This window comes from Triticum aestivum, chromosome 6B (assembly GCF_018294505.1).
Source record: "Triticum aestivum cultivar Chinese Spring chromosome 6B, IWGSC CS RefSeq v2.1, whole genome shotgun sequence".
NCBI classification, from domain to species: Eukaryota; Viridiplantae; Streptophyta; class Magnoliopsida; order Poales; family Poaceae; genus Triticum; species Triticum aestivum.
In genome coordinates this window covers 145,709,978-145,727,421 of record NC_057810.1, presented here as the reverse complement: position 1 = coordinate 145,727,421, position 17,444 = coordinate 145,709,978, and the positions used below count along the sequence as shown (strand labels likewise).

General features: G+C 46.1%; 2 protein-coding genes and 2 pseudogenes across 2 annotated transcripts; 3 read left to right on the top strand and 1 right to left on the bottom strand.

Moving 5' to 3' along the window:
• Positions 1-4,913: 4,913 nt before the first annotated feature.
• On the top strand, positions 4,914-7,657 carry LOC123136238 (polyubiquitin). The gene is made up of 2 exons (XM_044555567.1): positions 4,914-5,075; positions 6,012-7,657. Exon 2 carries the CDS (start codon positions 6,012-6,014, stop codon positions 7,383-7,385), a length of 1,374 nt encoding a protein of 457 aa, XP_044411502.1. The 5' UTR covers positions 4,914-5,075; the 3' UTR covers positions 7,386-7,657.
• Positions 7,658-7,823: 166 nt separating this feature from the next.
• LOC123140427 (uncharacterized) lies at positions 7,824-7,938 on the top strand (annotated as a pseudogene).
• A 276-nt stretch (positions 7,939-8,214) lies between these two features.
• LOC123140256 (uncharacterized) lies at positions 8,215-8,326 on the top strand (annotated as a pseudogene).
• A 5,696-nt stretch (positions 8,327-14,022) lies between these two features.
• LOC123136239 (F-box/FBD/LRR-repeat protein At1g13570) lies at positions 14,023-16,988 on the bottom strand. The gene is made up of 3 exons (XM_044555568.1): positions 15,807-16,988; positions 15,556-15,699; positions 14,023-14,910 (listed from the first exon to the last, which is right to left on the bottom strand). The coding sequence occupies exons 1-3, from the start codon at positions 16,878-16,880 to the stop codon at positions 14,338-14,340; spliced, it is 1,791 nt and encodes a 596-aa protein (XP_044411503.1). The 5' UTR covers positions 16,881-16,988; the 3' UTR covers positions 14,023-14,337.
• Positions 16,989-17,444: the final 456 nt, after the last annotated feature.

Genomic DNA, 17,444 nt, shown 5'->3' with positions numbered 1-17,444 from the left:
TATTGGTCATTGAACGAAAATGGGTTTGTTCATGTCTACTTTTTATCGAACCTACAGGGTCACAAAGTTAAGGAATCACAATCTATTGAGTGTTATTGATGCAAGAGTTATGATAAAATATTTATGAAATGGTTTCATTAATATTAGAAATAGTTTTGAGAGAAACCAAAATTGTTTTAGGGTTACTGGAAGAGTTTCGGGGTTTACCGGGAATTTATATATAGGTGGAAAATGTTTCCGCTGATACTAAATTGATAATAAAAGGCTCTAGTATTGATTAGGATGCTTTTATCATTAATTAAATGTCAATGCGTCAAAGAAAAGACAAAAGGCCAAGTGGTGGGAGGTTATTGGGCCCGAGGGCCCAATCTACTATATCTAAATAAGAGCCCCCCCACACTACCCTATTTTTCTGTATTCTCGTGCGTCCACGTCTATATAATTATTTCCAGTCAGTTTGATTGACCATGTATGGCTCAGATCTGCACTTGATTCCCCCGTGCGTGCCGCATGCCCCTCCCGTTGACTCCTTCGGGCCTTCATCGACCCATGGAATCGGGAGCCAAAGCAAATTCAATTGGTACGTGCAACCTAATCGAAACCGCGAGTCTTCAGAAACCGCTCCTCATAAACTGGTTGCCCCGTCTCTCCTGTTCCCCATCTCTCTTCTCCCTAGAGGACACTCACGCGGCGACGGATGCAGGAGAACCCAACCACATCTATGGTTTGCGGCCGCCGTCGACGGTAGAATAGGCGGCTGTGGAGATGCCCCTTAGCTTGTTGGACAAGCTAGAGGGGGCCGAATTGGACCTCGTAAGGCCGACGCAAGGGGAGGAAGACTCCTCCCTCTTGTGGCGCCCCCTCCCTCTCCTCCAACCTATGTATACTAGAGGTTTTTGCCACAATTAAACACATAGTTTGGGAGCCTCCTCTAGTTCTTCCGTTCTAATTCTAATTTAGAGTTGATCTAATTAGAGCTAGACCTACATCTCTCTAAGCCTCATAATAGAGAAGGGGGGATCAAATGAAGGGAAGCTCCTATACGGCGCAACAGGCGCCGGTCGGTGCTAGTGGCGCTCGCTAGCGATGCCCAGTGGGCCGGCCCAACAACTGACTGAAACAGAAACGTGAAGAAAAAGAAGGAAACTAATCAAAATAGGGCATAGCTGGATTCAAACCAAGTATACGACATCATTCACAGTTTAGCGCGGTAACCACTAGACCGTCCTAACTCTTCTCTAAACTCTAGGAAAACATACCTACTTAAGGTTTCATTTGTAAAACATTAAAACCGCAGGAAAACCAATATAAAATATTTTGCAAAAAAGGTAAATTAGAGAACAAGATCATCTATTTTTAGAAAAGTTCATAAACTTTAAAAAGCTCATCGATTTAAAAAAAATATTTCATTGATTTTGGAAAAAATCATTGATTTTGAAAAGAGTTCATCGATTTTGAAAAAAGTTCATCAATTTTTGAAAAGAATTCATCAATTTTGAAAAAGTGTTCATTGATTGTAAAAAGAGTTCATTGATTTTGAAAAAAAGTTCATCGATTTTGAAAAAGGTTCATTGATTTTGAAAAAGGGTTCATCGATTTTAAAAAAAAGTTCATTGATTTTGAAAAAGAATTCACTGATTTCGAAAAGAGTTCACCGATTTTGAAAAGAGTTCGTCGATTTTGAAAAGAGTTCATCGATTTTGAAAAGAGTTCGTTCATTTTGAAAAGAGTTTTTCAATTTCGAGAAGAGTTCATCAATTTTAAAAAAAAGTTCGCTCAAACTAGCAAAAGAAAATAAAGATTAAATATTAAAAAACCAACCAAATTGTTCTGAATAAAAAAAGAAAAACTAAAGGAAATAAAAAATAGAACAAACCGTTCCGAATAAAAAAGAAAGACGAAAAAAGAGAAAAAGGAATAGGAATAGAAAAACGGAAATGGTAACGCCCACACGTGTGGGCATTTGCATCTCGCCCACACACGTGTATCCACGTCTGTTTGTGGTTGCATGAAACTTGGCATGTTTGTGGTGCCATATAGGACTGGGCTGGTGTGTGGGCATTCATCCGGTCGCCCACACGTCCGTTTTCACCACACAGAGGGACCCGTGTGTAGGCGTTTAGCAATTCGCCCACACGTCAGTTTTCACTCATGCACACGGGCTGGTGTGTGGGCATTTATCAGTTCGCCCACACGCCCCATCTCCTCCCCACACCCAAAGCTGTCAGTTGCCATGTGTTTTGCAGGGTACATGGCAACTGCATTAGTGTGCTTGTAAGCAGATGGCAACTATCTCTTTTACCCGAACATGTCAGTTGCCTTGTGTTTTGCAGGGTACATGGCAACTGCCCTAGTATGCTTGTAAGCAGATGGCAACTCTCTCTTTACCTTATTTTGCCATGTCTCTTTGTAGCGCTACACGACAACTGCTTAGTGTTAGTAGGTGGCAACTCCTAAAGTTCTCAAATCATGCCAACTGTATTAAACCAGACAATACATGGCAACTGCCTAGTGTTAGTAGGTGGCAACCCCTAAAGTTTTCAAATCATGTCAACTATAGTAAACCAGACCATACATGGCAACAGCTGCAGTTGTCCAAAAATGGCATCTGGCACTTAACCTGAGATGACAACTACAGTTAAGCAATCATGGCAACTGCAGTTAAACGAACATGGAAGAGGGTCCGGACCATGGCAACTGCGGGGCGCGTGGTGACTGTCACGCGGTGCGTGCCGGACCATGAGGTAGGAGTCCTGACGTACGGGCGTGTGGGCGATATCTATTTTACCCACATATAGGCGTGTGAGAGGGACCGCGAGGAAAAAACAAGGCGTGTGGGCTGATCCTCTTAGACACCACACAAAACGTGTGGGCAGATCTCTTAACGCCCACATGCGTGACGTTATCAGCGTCCTAGAAAAAAAGGAAAAACGTATGAACAAAAGGAGAAGAAGCAGAAGTTGAGCAACTAACGCTAGACGCTGGAGTGGCTAGTGCATCACGTGAATAACAGTGTGGTCGCTGGTTCGAATCGCACCGAATGCGTGGGATCTTTTTTGTCTTACAATAGAAAGAAAGAATAAGGTGGGTCGAGCCCAGCTAGGACGGCTGCACGTGCCGGTTTGCGGAAACAATAATAACCGGCGCCTGTAGCGCTAAATAGGGATCGGCCCAAACGAAGACCTACATTGAGATATAAAAGAAGAAGCTTGAGATCAAGGAGAACGTTCAAAAGAAGAAGCTCGGGATCGAGACGACATTGCAAGACAAAAGCAAACAAGGTGAAGCTCACGCGAATCGCACCGAATGCGTGGGATCTTTTTTGTCTTACAACAGAAAGAAAGAATAAGGTGGGTCGAGCCCAGCTAGGACGGCTGCACGTGCCGGTTTGCAGAAACAATAATAACCGGCGCCTGTAGCGCTAAATAGGGATCGGCCCAAACGAAGACCTACATCGAGATATAAAAGAAGAAGCTTGAGATCAAGGAGAACGTTCAAAAGAAGAAGCTCGGGATCGAGACGACATTGCAAGACAAAAGCAAACAAGGTGAAGCTCACGCTAATGGCGAAGGAAGTGGAGATCATGACGGTCAACTTGAGCAATGTGTCCCCAAGGAAAAAGGTTTGATTCGAGAAGAGGCGAAAGATGATGCTCAAGCTATACGGACGAACTATGGCCGAGAGCACGATCATTTTGTATGACGGCATGTACCAGCATGAACTACGACCAAGATGCATGACTTATGGCCTTTTTTGGTGCTGACATGACTACTACGATTTTTAGGCCGACATGCATGCCGGCCGCTGGCACGTATGCCGACATGAACTATGATGTTGGACCTGAATTTAGACACGAAAATACATATTTGTTACAAAAAATTCGGTCGGACGGTCGAAATGAGTTGGCCGATTCGACGCACTGGTAAAATTTGGACGGACGCGGAGGGATGCCGCGTCTCAGACCGATCTAAACGGATAAAAAAAAACTAAAATCCATAAAGTTGGCATCAGAACAACACAGCTAGAAAAAAATATATGAACCTGTCGAGTCAAAATTAGCTGGCTGGAATTTTATTTCAAGAAGCTTTTTTTTATTTACTAGCACATATGCCCGTGCGTTGCAACGGGTAAAATTGATGTTTTGTGCAAGCATAATGTCTCAAAGCACCGGATTCACTATGAAGAACATGCTGCAACAAAGCATCTTTCTACAAAATGAACATGGAAAAATACGTTGCAATATAGTCGTGTTCATATTTTCTTTGCCGGGCATAATCTCCCAGTGATTCCATTTAAGTATAATCTTTTTTAATGACATTTAAGTATAATCCTTTCATTAATTACCATGACGTCCTCACTCGTTTTAGTCGGGAATCAAATCCTTCCTTTTGTAATTTAGTTCTCGTTTAAATATTCTTTTTAAGCCCACAATCCTTCCTTTATTAGCTCATTCGCTTAATTAGCTCGCCTAAACATGATGACTGCCACTTGTATATTTAGAGCGAGTTGGGATTAGTAAATGTGAAAGGCGCATAGGTCGTTGGTTGTTACATCGAAGAGTTAGACATGAGGTCATGTGTTCAATTCCCATAATGTTGATTTATTTTGACCCAATTATTTTCGCGAAAGCCCATAAAAGGCCCTTCAACATACAAGTACCTGGGCCGGATCGCTTAGCGTGTGTAAACCAAGGAAAAAGGACTAAACCAAACCAAGAATACATATTCCCTTTAATAGTAGGTATAGATATAGATATAGATATAGATATAGATATAGATATAGATATAGATATAGATATAGATATAGATATAGATATAGATATCGAGAAGTGAACGGCCAAAATTACGCCACGTCAACGTAGCAACACCGACGCGGAAGAAAGGAAGGAGCGTCACGGCACGGGATTCCTTCTCCGCCCCGGCCCGTCACCAGCCGCCATAAATACCTACCCACCTCCCACCCCGCAATCCAATCCGCACCACCGCTCCGACGAACGGAACCAACAAATCCCCAAGCCAATCTCGTCTCCGATCGACTCCAGCTCCCCTTCCTCCGGTCCTCCCCGCCGCCCCAAGGTACGGCGATCCCCTTCCCCTCTCCCCGTACCGTCTGGATCCACGTCTCCCTGGTAGTTGGAGGATTATTACCGCCGAATTTTGCCCGGTTCTGCTCCGATCTGGGGTTGCGGGAACGAAACTTGTTGTCCCGATCAATCGTTAGATAGGTGCGAATTCGTAGGAATTATGCGTGTAGATGAATCCGTCGGGGTTATGCCTGTAGACGTCGTGTTTTTTACTGCAATTTTTATCAGGGGGTAGATCTGTTCGTCTTCGGGGCCAACTCATGACGCCGTCTCATCTCATATGCATGTTTTCACCACTACTACCAGGACGCCCGTTCCTGCTTGATAGATTCGAAGTCTTCATATTCTTGTTGCCTTGTGCCAGATCCGTCGCTCGTGATCATATTCTTGTTGTACCAGGATCGTCCTAAACTTATAGTCCTAGGATTGTTGATTGCTTTCTCTCTCTAAGCTAGGTTTATTTTTTGGATGATGATAATATCCGACAGCTATGTGGAATCCTTTAGATAAAAGATGTCTGTAGATTTTCTGGGGTGCATTGCCTGTCAGTTCCTCTTTAATTAATGAGGAAAATATGCTGCTGCCCACTGTTTATCCTTTATAGCGTGATGTATAAAGGCTTATAAAATTCATTCGTACTTGTAATGTTAGTTTGCTTGCTCATATGCATGATTTCTCTACTAAATCTGTCGTCCTCCTTGATAGATCTGCTTAAACTCTTTATTATCTAACCCAATAATGTGTGTACATCTTCCTCTGATGATTATACTGCCTTTTCTGTTCAATTCATCAAGAAAATATGCTGCTGCTGTTTGTCTATTCTCTATTGCTTGATGTATAGATGTATAGAAGCATTAGTATTTATAATGTGGGTTTGCTTGGTCTGCTTCTAGAGGCTCACCATACTGTTTGTGATTATTCTCTGCAGATGCAGATCTTTGTCAAGACCCTCACTGGCAAGACCATCACCCTTGAGGTCGAGTCGTCTGATACCATCGACAATGTCAAGGCTAAGATCCAGGACAAGGAGGGCATCCCCCCGGACCAGCAGCGCCTCATCTTTGCTGGCAAGCAGCTGGAGGACGGCAGGACCCTTGCTGACTACAACATCCAGAAGGAGTCCACCCTCCACCTTGTCCTCCGTCTTCGTGGAGGCATGCAGATCTTTGTGAAGACCCTCACTGGCAAGACCATTACGCTTGAGGTGGAGTCATCCGACACCATCGACAATGTGAAGGCAAAGATCCAGGACAAGGAGGGCATCCCCCCGGACCAGCAGCGCCTCATCTTTGCTGGCAAGCAGCTGGAGGACGGCAGGACCCTTGCTGACTACAACATCCAGAAGGAGTCCACCCTCCACCTTGTCCTCCGTCTTCGTGGAGGCATGCAGATCTTTGTCAAGACCCTCACTGGCAAGACCATTACGCTTGAGGTGGAGTCATCCGACACCATCGACAATGTGAAGGCAAAGATCCAGGACAAGGAGGGCATTCCCCCGGACCAGCAGCGTCTCATCTTCGCTGGCAAGCAGCTGGAGGACGGCAGGACCCTTGCTGACTACAACATCCAGAAGGAGTCCACCCTCCACCTTGTGCTGCGTCTTCGAGGAGGCATGCAGATCTTTGTGAAGACCCTCACTGGCAAGACCATTACACTTGAGGTGGAGTCCTCGGACACCATAGACAATGTCAAGGCGAAGATCCAGGACAAGGAGGGCATTCCCCCGGACCAGCAGCGCCTCATCTTTGCTGGCAAGCAGCTGGAGGATGGCCGTACCCTTGCTGATTACAACATCCAGAAGGAGTCTACCCTTCACCTTGTCCTGCGTCTCCGAGGTGGTATGCAGATCTTTGTGAAGACCCTCACCGGCAAGACCATCACTCTGGAGGTTGAGAGCTCAGACACCATTGACAACGTCAAGGCCAAGATCCAGGACAAGGAGGGCATCCCGCCGGACCAGCAGCGCCTCATCTTTGCTGGTAAGCAGCTGGAGGATGGCAGGACCCTTGCTGACTACAACATCCAGAAGGAGTCCACCCTTCACCTTGTCCTGCGTCTCCGAGGTGGTATGCAGATCTTTGTGAAGACCCTTACCGGCAAGACCATCACTCTGGAGGTTGAGAGCTCAGACACCATCGACAACGTCAAGGCCAAGATCCAGGACAAGGAGGGCATTCCCCCGGACCAGCAGCGTCTCATCTTTGCCGGCAAGCAGCTGGAGGATGGTCGCACCCTCGCTGACTACAACATCCAGAAGGAATCCACTCTCCACCTGGTGCTCCGCCTCCGCGGTGGTCAGTAAATGCCCTGAGTACTCTGGTGGGTGCCCCTGTCGCTCGTGTGAAGTGTTAAGTCTCGTTTGTGTCAAGTCCTACCGTGTCTGGTTTCATGGACCATCGAGTCCCTGTGAGATGTGTTGGTTTCGTTTAAACAGTTGTGAGATGTGTTGGTTTCGTTTAAACAGTTGTGAGATGTGTTGGTTTCGTTTAAACAGTTGTGAGATGTGTTGGTTTCGTTTAAACAGTTGCTGCTATAGCAGTACGGTCAAGTATGAATAAGTGAACTTTGAACTAATCTGCCTATGCACATTTTACCTTCCGGTTGAATTGGTTGCCTCTTCTAGTTTTTATCAGCCCCATCTTTGTTTTGCTTCTGAGGAGGTACTGAGTATCTGCTTCTTTTGCCATGTTTACAGGAACATATCTTCTCTTTTTCTTGTTTAATTTAATTGTATGTATTCAGTATCAGGTCATGAAACCTTAAATAACCCGAGGACACATTCTCTTTTTCTGTGTTAAAGTATCAGGTGATAATCTTATCCTGTGAATGAGAAGTCTTTAATTTCTGATGATACTAAATGTTTCCACACTGTGCTCAGTGCATATCGTTGGCCCCCCTTTATTTTGTCAGATTTTGAAGTTTAGCTGCAAGTGTTTACTTTTGTGTTTGAATCCCCATTTCAGTGTGTGTATTTACTTAGCTTGCTCAAATGGTTATTCTCTGGTAGCTACCAGCCAGGGAATCTATTATTGAACCAAGAATCAGTTTTCACGGATAGGAACCTGCTACTTCATTCCAGTTTAGTCCATGGACCTATTATTGTGAGTTGTGATTTGCTACTGGGAGAATTATGGCAATTATGCTAAATTTAAGGCTTGTTTCTCAAAACATTCGCAGTTGCTGCCTAAGAGCTTGTGCCTCGCCAGGCTTGAGAGTTGATTCCTTCCTTGGATGTCTGAGCCTTGTTATTTTTCCTGGTCAACATTGTGTTTCTCAATGAGCTTCAGCACTCGAAAACATAGTATGTCAAATATGCTCCTGCATCGCAAATGATGATAAAAATCAAGGCGTGTTTCATGTTTGTGTATTTGTTCATGTTTGCCCGGTGATGAAGAACATGTTCATGATACCATCTTTCGGGACTGATTGGTTGCCATGTGTCCATGCTACCATTTTGCGACCCCTGAAGCCAAATTGAACAGTTCTTATTGTTTTAGTTATTGCATCTTCTGTTCTTGAGTATTGTAAGTTTTCTATATATTTCCACAAACCTTGGATATCCCCCTCCCTTTTTGTTCTTGATGATATTTTTGTTTACCAAGTGTGTGTTCATGTGTTCTCAAATATTCTGTTTTGTCGGGGTACTTGCACAATCCTGACTTCTTTCAAACGTAGTATTGGTCAATTCCACAATTCATGCTCTTAGCTTCTGCATGAACAGTCTGAAGAGCACTTATTTTGTTTGTTCCGAAACAAAGTCTGGGGCTTCGTTTTGTTCTTTGTTTTGGTGTGACTCAAATCATCTGACTCTCCCCTTGAGTTCGAAATCGGAGACAAGAATTGAATCGATTTCAGGGAGCTTGAGTCGCTCTGTCTACTGTAGATTCTAATTTTCTGTGGGGTCGGAATGCTCCTGTGAGATCGTTCTGAAGCTGAAATGCTATATTTGCTTGGTTGATCCTGCTGCGTTCAAATATGTTCTGTTCAAATATGAAGTGGTTGCATCAACCCGTTTGTAGTGTGTAGGTTCGGCAGGGAACATAAAATGCTGTGCCTCAGTAGGACTGAAATGCATGGCGGTCGATGCTCTTAGTTCTGTACTCTTGAACGATGCTCCTAGTTCTGTACTCTTGAACGATGCTCCTAGTTCTGTACTCTTGAAGTTCTGGATGCTAAATTTGCCATCAAAGTGAACTCAGACTGATGCATTTCATATCAAGATTCCGTTTTCATGAAAAGAAAGTATTTTGAGCACGCTCGTTCATGTAAAGGTTCTAATTCATCTTCCTAGGTCCTTGCTGTAAATCAACGTGGCTCTTGTGGGTCTAACAACAAATTGTCCTACAGATAGACATTCAAGAATATTTTGGCTCCTAGGTGCATATGCACCTATTGTCTAAATACACATTTTGAATAACAACAACAGTAGCAACAACAACAAAGTCTTTAGTCCCAAACAAGTTGAGATAGGCTAGAGGTGAAACCCATAAGATCTCGCAACCAACTCATGGCTCTGGCACATGGATAGCAAGCTTCCACGCATCCCTGTTCATAGCTAGCTTTTTGGTGATACTCCAATCCTTCAGGTCTCTCTTAACGGTCTCCTTCCATGTCAAATTCGGTTTACCCCGCCCTCTCTTACATTCTTCGCACGCTTTAGCCGTCCGCTATGCACTGGAGCTTCTTGAGGCCTGCGCTGAATATGCCCAAACCATCTCAGACGATGTTGGACAAGCTTCTCTTCAATTGGTGCTACTCCAACTCTATCTCGTATATCATCACTCTGGACTTCCTTGTGTAGTCACACACCCATCTCAAAATACGCATCTCCGCCACATCTAACTGTTGAACATGTCGCCTTTTAGTCGGCCAACACTCAGCGCCATACAACATTGCGGGTCGAACCGCCGTCCTGTAGAACTTGTCTTTTAGATTTTGTGGCACTCTCTTGTCACAGAGAATGTGAGAAGCTTGGCGCCACTTCATCCATCCGGCTTTGATTCGATGGTTCACATCTTCATCAATACCCCCATCCTCCTGCAGTATTGACCCCAAATACCGAAAGGTGTCCTTCTGAGGTACCACCTGGCCATCAAGGCTAACCTCCTCCTCACACCTAGTAGTACTGAAACCGCACATCATGTACTCGGTTTTAGTCCTACTAAGCCTAAACCCTTTCGATTCCAAGGTTTGTCTCCATAACTCTAACTTCCTATTTACCCCCGTCCGACTATCGTCAACTAGCACCACATCATCCGCAAAGAGCATACACCATGTGATGTCTCCTTGTATATCCCTTGTGACCTAATCCATCACCAATGCAAAAAAGATAAGGGCTCAAAGCTGACCTCGATGCAGTCCTATCTTAATCGGGAAGTCATCAGTGTCGACATCACTTGTTCGAACACTTGTCACAACATTATCGTACATGTCCTTGATGAGGGTAATGTACTTTGCTGGGACTTTGTGTTTCTCCAAGGCCCACCACATGACATTTCGCGGTATCTTATCATAGGCCTTCTCCAAGTCAATAAACACCATATGCAAGTCCTTCTTTTGCTCCCTATATCTCTCCATAAGTTGTTGTACCAAGAAAATGGCTTCCATTGTCGACCTCCCAGGCATGAAACCAAACTGATTTTTGGTCACGCTTGTCATTCTTCTTAAGCGGTGATCAATGACTCTCTCCCATAGCTTCATTGTATGGCTCATCAGCTTAATTCCATGGTAATTAGTATAACTCTGAACATCTCCCTTGTTCTTGAAGATTGGTACTAATATACTCGTCTCCATTCTTCTGGCATCTTGTTTGCCCGAAAAATGAGGTTGAAAAGCTTGGTTAGCCATACTATCGCTATATCCCCGAGACCTTTCCACACCTCAATAGGGATACAATCCGAGCCCATCGCCTTGCCTCCTTTCATCCTTTTTAAAGCCTCCTTGACCTCAGACTCCTGGATTCGCCGCACAAAACGCATGCTGGTCTCATCAAAGGAGTCGTCCAATTCAATGGTAGAACTCTCATTCCCCCCCCATTGAACAACTTGTTGAAGTACACCCGCCATCTATGCTTAATCTCCTCGTCCTTCACCAAGAGTTGGCCTGCTCCGTCCTTGATGCATTTGACTTGGCCAATATCCCTCGTCTTCCTCTCTCGGATCTTGGCCATCTTATAGATGTACCTTTCGCCTTCCTTCGTGCCTAACCATTGGTAGAGGTCCTCATACGCCCGACCCCTTGCTTCACCAACAACTCGCTTTGCGGCCTTCTTCGCCATCTTGTACTTTTTTATGTTGTCTGCACTCCTATCCAGGTATAGGCGTCTGAAGCAATCTTTCTTCTCTTTAATCGCCTTTTGGACATCATCATTCCACCACCAGGTATCCTTACTTCGCTTCTCCTTCCCTTGGACACTCCAAACTCCTCCGAGGCCACCTTACGAATGCAAGTCGCCATCTTCATCCACACATTGTCTGCATCCCCTTCTTTCTCCCAAGGGCCCTCCTTAATGACCCTCTCCTTGAACGCCTGAGCTACCTCCCCCTTGAGCTTCCACCACTTCGTTCTAGCGACTTTGGCACGCTTATCCCGCTGGACAAGAATCCGAAAGCGGAAGTCAGCAACCAGCATAAGCAGGTATCACCTTACAGTCTAGGCACGCCGCCTATCTTCTCTTCTCGAGAGGATGAAATCAATTTGGTTAGAGTGTTGGCCACTACTAAAAGTCACCAAATCTGATTCTCTCTTTCTAAAGAGGGTGTTAGCTACAATCATATTGTAGGCTAGAGCAAAGCTTAAGACATCTTCTCCTTGATTCCTGATGCCATAGCCAAAGCTCCCATGCGCCCCTTCAAAACATGTGTTAGATGTACCCACGTGGCCATTGAGGTCTCCTCCTATGAAGAGTTTCTCACCAATCGGTAAACTCCTAACCATGTCTTCCACGCCTTCCCAGAACTACCTCTTGATGTTCTCATTGTGGTCTACTTGCGGGGCATAGGCGCTGATAACATTGAGAACCAAGTCATCAACTACCAACTTGAACAGGATAATCCGGTCCCCATGTCTCTTGACATCTACCACTCCATACTTGAGGCTCTTGTTGATCAAGATGCCTACGCCATTTCTGTTTGCAGCCGTCCCTGTGTACCATAGCTTGAAGCCGGTATCCTCCACCTCCTTCGCCTTCTGTCCTCTCCATTTGGTTTCTTGGACGCAAAGGATATCAACACCTCTCCTCACCGCTGCATCAACTAGCTCCCGGAGCTTTCCTGTCAGAGACCCTACGTTCCAGCTACCTAAGTGAATCCTCCTAGGCTCGGCTAGCTTCCTTGCCCCTCGCACTCGTCGAGTCAAATACAAAGACCCTTGCTCATTTTCCACTACATCCGGGCGCCGATGTAGCGCGCCACTAAGGATGCGACGACCCGATCCTCGCTCACTTGCCACCGTATCCGGGTCAAGATAAGGCGCGCCACTCTTTTGGGTTTCATCTCCATAAGAGTGGCTGAGTTTTTACGTTGGCTCGCCAAGCCTATCACAACCCTCCTCCTTTACCCGGGCTTGGGACCGCTATGTTGAGACAACATAGGCGGAGTTAAAATACACATTTTGAAAAGTTAAAAAAATCGAAACAAAAATTCCGCAGGTATATCCGGACATTCTATGTGCATGCACAAAGTTTCGGTGAAAAACGACGTTTTCTGTGGCTTGTGTAAAAAAATTAAAGAAATGCAAAATGAATAGTTGTAATGAAGCATCAGAAATTGTTTTTTACACAAGCCACAAAAAACCTCGTTTTTCACCTAAAACTTTATGCACGCATATAGAATGTGCGGATATACACGCGGGATTTTTGTTCGGAATTTTTCAACTTCTCAAAATGTGTATTTAGACAATGAATGTATATGCACCTAGGAGCCATTGCCAATTTCTGATTGTTTTCCTTTTTTACTGGAACTGTTGTCAAAATAAATGAATGGTTATTTGCCATATCTTCTTGTGCAGCGAAGCAAGCATAAGTTTGACATATCGTTATGGCAGTTCCAGCGCAGCAAAGCGCGCTAATGCTTCTAGTACGTGTGCTTGTTCGTTGGCTAGGAAGGAAGGCTTCCGCCTGGATTTGAATTCCTTGCACTCGTTGTAATCGTGAAATTCCATTCCAGTGATTCGTGAGTGAGAGAGCTAGATCTTTACAAGTGACGATTGATTTTGATCTGTAACCGGTATTATGGGTTCCTTTTTTTTTCTGTCGCAAGGGTTGACACCTTTTTTTTTTGGCAAGATCAATAGTAGTTTATTCCTAAAGGATAGGGTTACAATCCAACAGCAAGAGTTCCTCGATACACGGGGTCCTCTATCGGGCCACACACCCGTAGTCTGCTCTCAGAGCGACTATACCTTGCCAGGTTTGACACCCGAATTCTGCTCATGTGGTACGTGCAGGTGGCTGTTGCTAGATCAGTAGTTACTGTGAGCTCCAGTAGGCACTCCATAGCTATTGGTTTCGACACAAAAGTGCAGCACCTCACAACACTCTTGGTCTGCTTAAAATGTTGGGCAACATTTTTTTTTTGTAGCGACAGAGTAAAACTGGAAACAGGTAGACACACCGTATCGTTGTTACAACTGTCAACACAAGCATAATTTTGGGAAACAATGAGAACTACAAATTCTGAACGCAGCCTGAAAATGTGTGGATTTTTCCGCCGTAGCTACCGGATCAACAACAAAACGGCTCCGCCTGTTTTTGTTCATCAAGGATATTATCACCCCATGGGGCGAGAATCAGTCAACTACATTACATTCCAGGAACTATGTTACTCCCTCTGTAAAGAAATATAGGACTGTTAGATCACTACTTTAGTGATCTAAACACTCTTATATTTCTTTATGGAGGGAGTACTAATTTATCAGCTTAGCAGCAAGAGCACACACGATGAAATAACATCAGTAGAGATAGATTGTGCATCTGATAGTAGGGTACTTTTACAAGCCAAAAGGCCAAACAATTTTCAGCCAGGGCACTTCCACATCTCAGAATCACATTAGTCTTCCCCAATAGAGAACTCAAGAAAGAGTGCAACATACTAGTAGTAAAAATAGCTTCCAGACCTTCATGGCCTCATTCTACCTTCTCAGTTCACCGCAAAATTATGCAGAAGTGCACAACTAATAAGTAAACTACCACACCCTTAGCAGCTCAAGTAAACATGTCGATGTGAAATACCACCAGCATCAAAAACAAAAACTACTCATGCCTCAACTCGAGAAGCCCTCCAGGCCCTGGCACGCCTCAACACACAGAAGGGATCCTCCACTGACAAGTCAATGGCGTTCTGAAAGCTCCAGCTAGGGGAGGCGGGGCAAACGTAAATAACATCACTGCCAGTGCTTCTGCCTGATGGCGCATCGCCCTCACTAACAGAACCTGGCACGGGACCTCCCTCCATTACCACATCATGGCTGTCGGTGCTTCCACCTGATGACACATTGCCCTCACCAGCAGAACCTGGGACAGGGCCTCCCTCCACCACCACATCATCACTGCCACTACTTCCACCCGATGGCGCATTGCCCTCGCCAACAGAACATGTCATCCGGCCTCCCTCCGATACCACATCATCACTGCCTCTACAAACCATTCCCAGCGTCTTAAGCACCTTCCCATTCTTCAAGATGTAACCAAGGAACAACAACTCACAGTCCAGGCCCTGGAATCCGTGGAGGACGAGCGTCTTCAGATGTGATTCGAGGCAATCGCAAGAGCTCTGAGACTCCCAGAACTCAGCACAATGTACACCATCAGGTGAAGTGGATTGAATGAACTGAAATTGAGCAAAAAGAAACAATGTCAGCATTTAGCATATCAAACTTCAAATTACAGCAAAATTCAATTACAAGTGCAAAGAACAGATATCTACAATATCAATCTGGGTCATGTAGCAATTAACTAGTACTGGAATAAGCTGGTATTCATATTATCATCTTGAATCACCATCGATAAACAAGTATAGGGAAGGTATCAAAATGCCATATTATCGATAAACAAGTATAGGGAAGATAACAAGTGCTAGAACGAATATCGTACCTGAGTAATGCTACGCACACGGGGACTTTACGGGCTAATTAAAGATTAATGGCTGTGATTTAGTTAAGTAGGATGGGCCCCACCAGTTAAATTCAGGGGGGGGGGCAATTAAATTAGGACACGTTCTTCAGCCCGTGAAGTTCGTTGAAATATCCCCGTGAATCTAGTATCATCGTATCTACAGTATCAAATACTCCCTCTGTTCATTAATATAAGACGTTTTGGCAGTTTAATTTGAACTGCCAAAACATCTTATATTAATGAACAGAGGTACTATATAGCAATGGGCAACTAGCACTTGAATAAGCTGATATCCATATTATCGTCTTGAATGGCAATTGATAAACAAGTGCAGAGATGAACAGATATCGATATGGCATACCATGATGTGAAGTGTTTCAAGGCGAGGAAAGCATCTGAGAAGGGTGTGCAGCATCTTGACCTCCTTGTCGTGCGAAAATCGGACCTTGACAGCTAATATCTTCAAACTTGGCAGCATGGCGCTAGCTCTCACATTCATCCCAGCGTGCCATTGAGGCAAATTATAAAAAAATAAAATGAGAAATTTGTTTGGTTGCACAGTCACGTAATGAATGCTAAGTGCAGATGGCAGAAATTACAATAAGCAGTTACCCTGATGACCATGCCACCAATCTCGAGAGCGTGGAGTTGAAGGTCCAAGTAGCCGAGCACCTCCAGCCTAGGGGCATAGACAATCTTGACAGGCCTCCGGTCCAAAATGCTTTGGAAGAGCAGGCGCTCCAGGCAGGGGGCATCCTCGACAATGATTTCATCTAAGCTGCATCCCCATTCCATCACGACGCGGAGGCTGCTGGACTTGATGCGGAGGCGTGAACGGCTAATGTACGCGATGGCAAAGGAGAGGATTTTCAGCTTGGGGCAGTGCGGGAGCAAGGCATCGACTTCCCTGTCCTTGATGATGGTGTGGAAAAGGCCGAGCTCCTGAAGGTTGGGGAAGGCAGGCGAGTTGGCGGTCGTATCTGGGAAGCGCCATCGCCAGACGCCGATGTAGAGGCGGGTGAGGGAAGCACAGTTGAGGATGTTGTCGGGGAGCGGCATGTCGAGCTGCCAGGGGCGATTGAAGAGGATGAGGTCCTGGATCTTCTTGGCGGCGAGGCTGGCGATCAGGTGCTCGAGCGCGTACTTCTGCCGGTAGAAGGAGGTGCGGGTGAAGCGCACGGCACGGACGGGGCCGGGGTGAGCGGCCACGCAGCGCGAGACCGCACGCACGGGGTGGAAATCGCGGGGCCCGTCGGCGGCCCTGAGGTGGGAGTCGTCGACGAGGAGCGGGGTCGCCGCCCACACGCAGCGCCAGCGGGTGGAGAGGACCATGGTGCGCGCGGCTTCCTTGGTGGGGAGGCGGGAGATGATGTTGCAGAGCAGGTCGTCCGGGAGGTGGCTGACGTGGTCCCGGCCGTCACCATCATGTACGGCGGGCCGGTCGGCGGCGGCGGCGGCGGTGTCCTCGGAGTCGGAGGACGTGAGGGAGAAGTGGTCGTCGTCGGAGTCGTCGGCGTCGGGCGCGGAGACGAAGGGCGCGGGGAGGAGGGAGATGATCTGGGAGACGATGCCGTCCACGCGGTCCTGCGCGGACGGGCCCTCCAGTGCCATGTTGTTGAAGTACTCCTCGATTTGGGCGTAGTTGACAAATACTTCTCCCTCTCCTCCCCCTGCGGCGGCGTCCATGGCGGCGGAGCCCGGCTAGGGTTTTGTCGGCGGGCGGGAGGGAGAGACCTCACCTCCGCGAGGCGAGCAGGCTGAACAAATGGGGACTGGTGTGTGGTGTGGGATGCCGTGGACCGTGTGGACTGGCTGTACGGGGCTCTTTTTGGTCTGACTAGTGTTGTGAACTTGTGGACCAAAAAATTGCTGTCCAAACAAAAAAAACTTGTGGACCAAAATTTAAATTTCAAGTTCAAACAGATAAATTCAGCTGTGAACAGTGTTGACGGTGTCCCGGCGGCCACTCACCACGTCGGTTCTCGGTCTGATGGGCCGGGCCAAGGACCCCTTTGTCGGTTCCGCCCTAGGCCACTTCGGCGGGACCATCACATGAAAATTCCAAAAGACTTACATGCAAGACAAAAAACTGGGTCATGGAGAACTCTGCCTCCCCGTACGTAGCCAGGAGAACTCTGCCTCACCGTACCTAGTCAACTAGGATTTATACCTCTAGGGTCTCCGGTATGTTAAATAAGCCGGGGTCATGATGGTCAAAAGTGATCAGGTTGTGCTTTTCAATGGTACAGA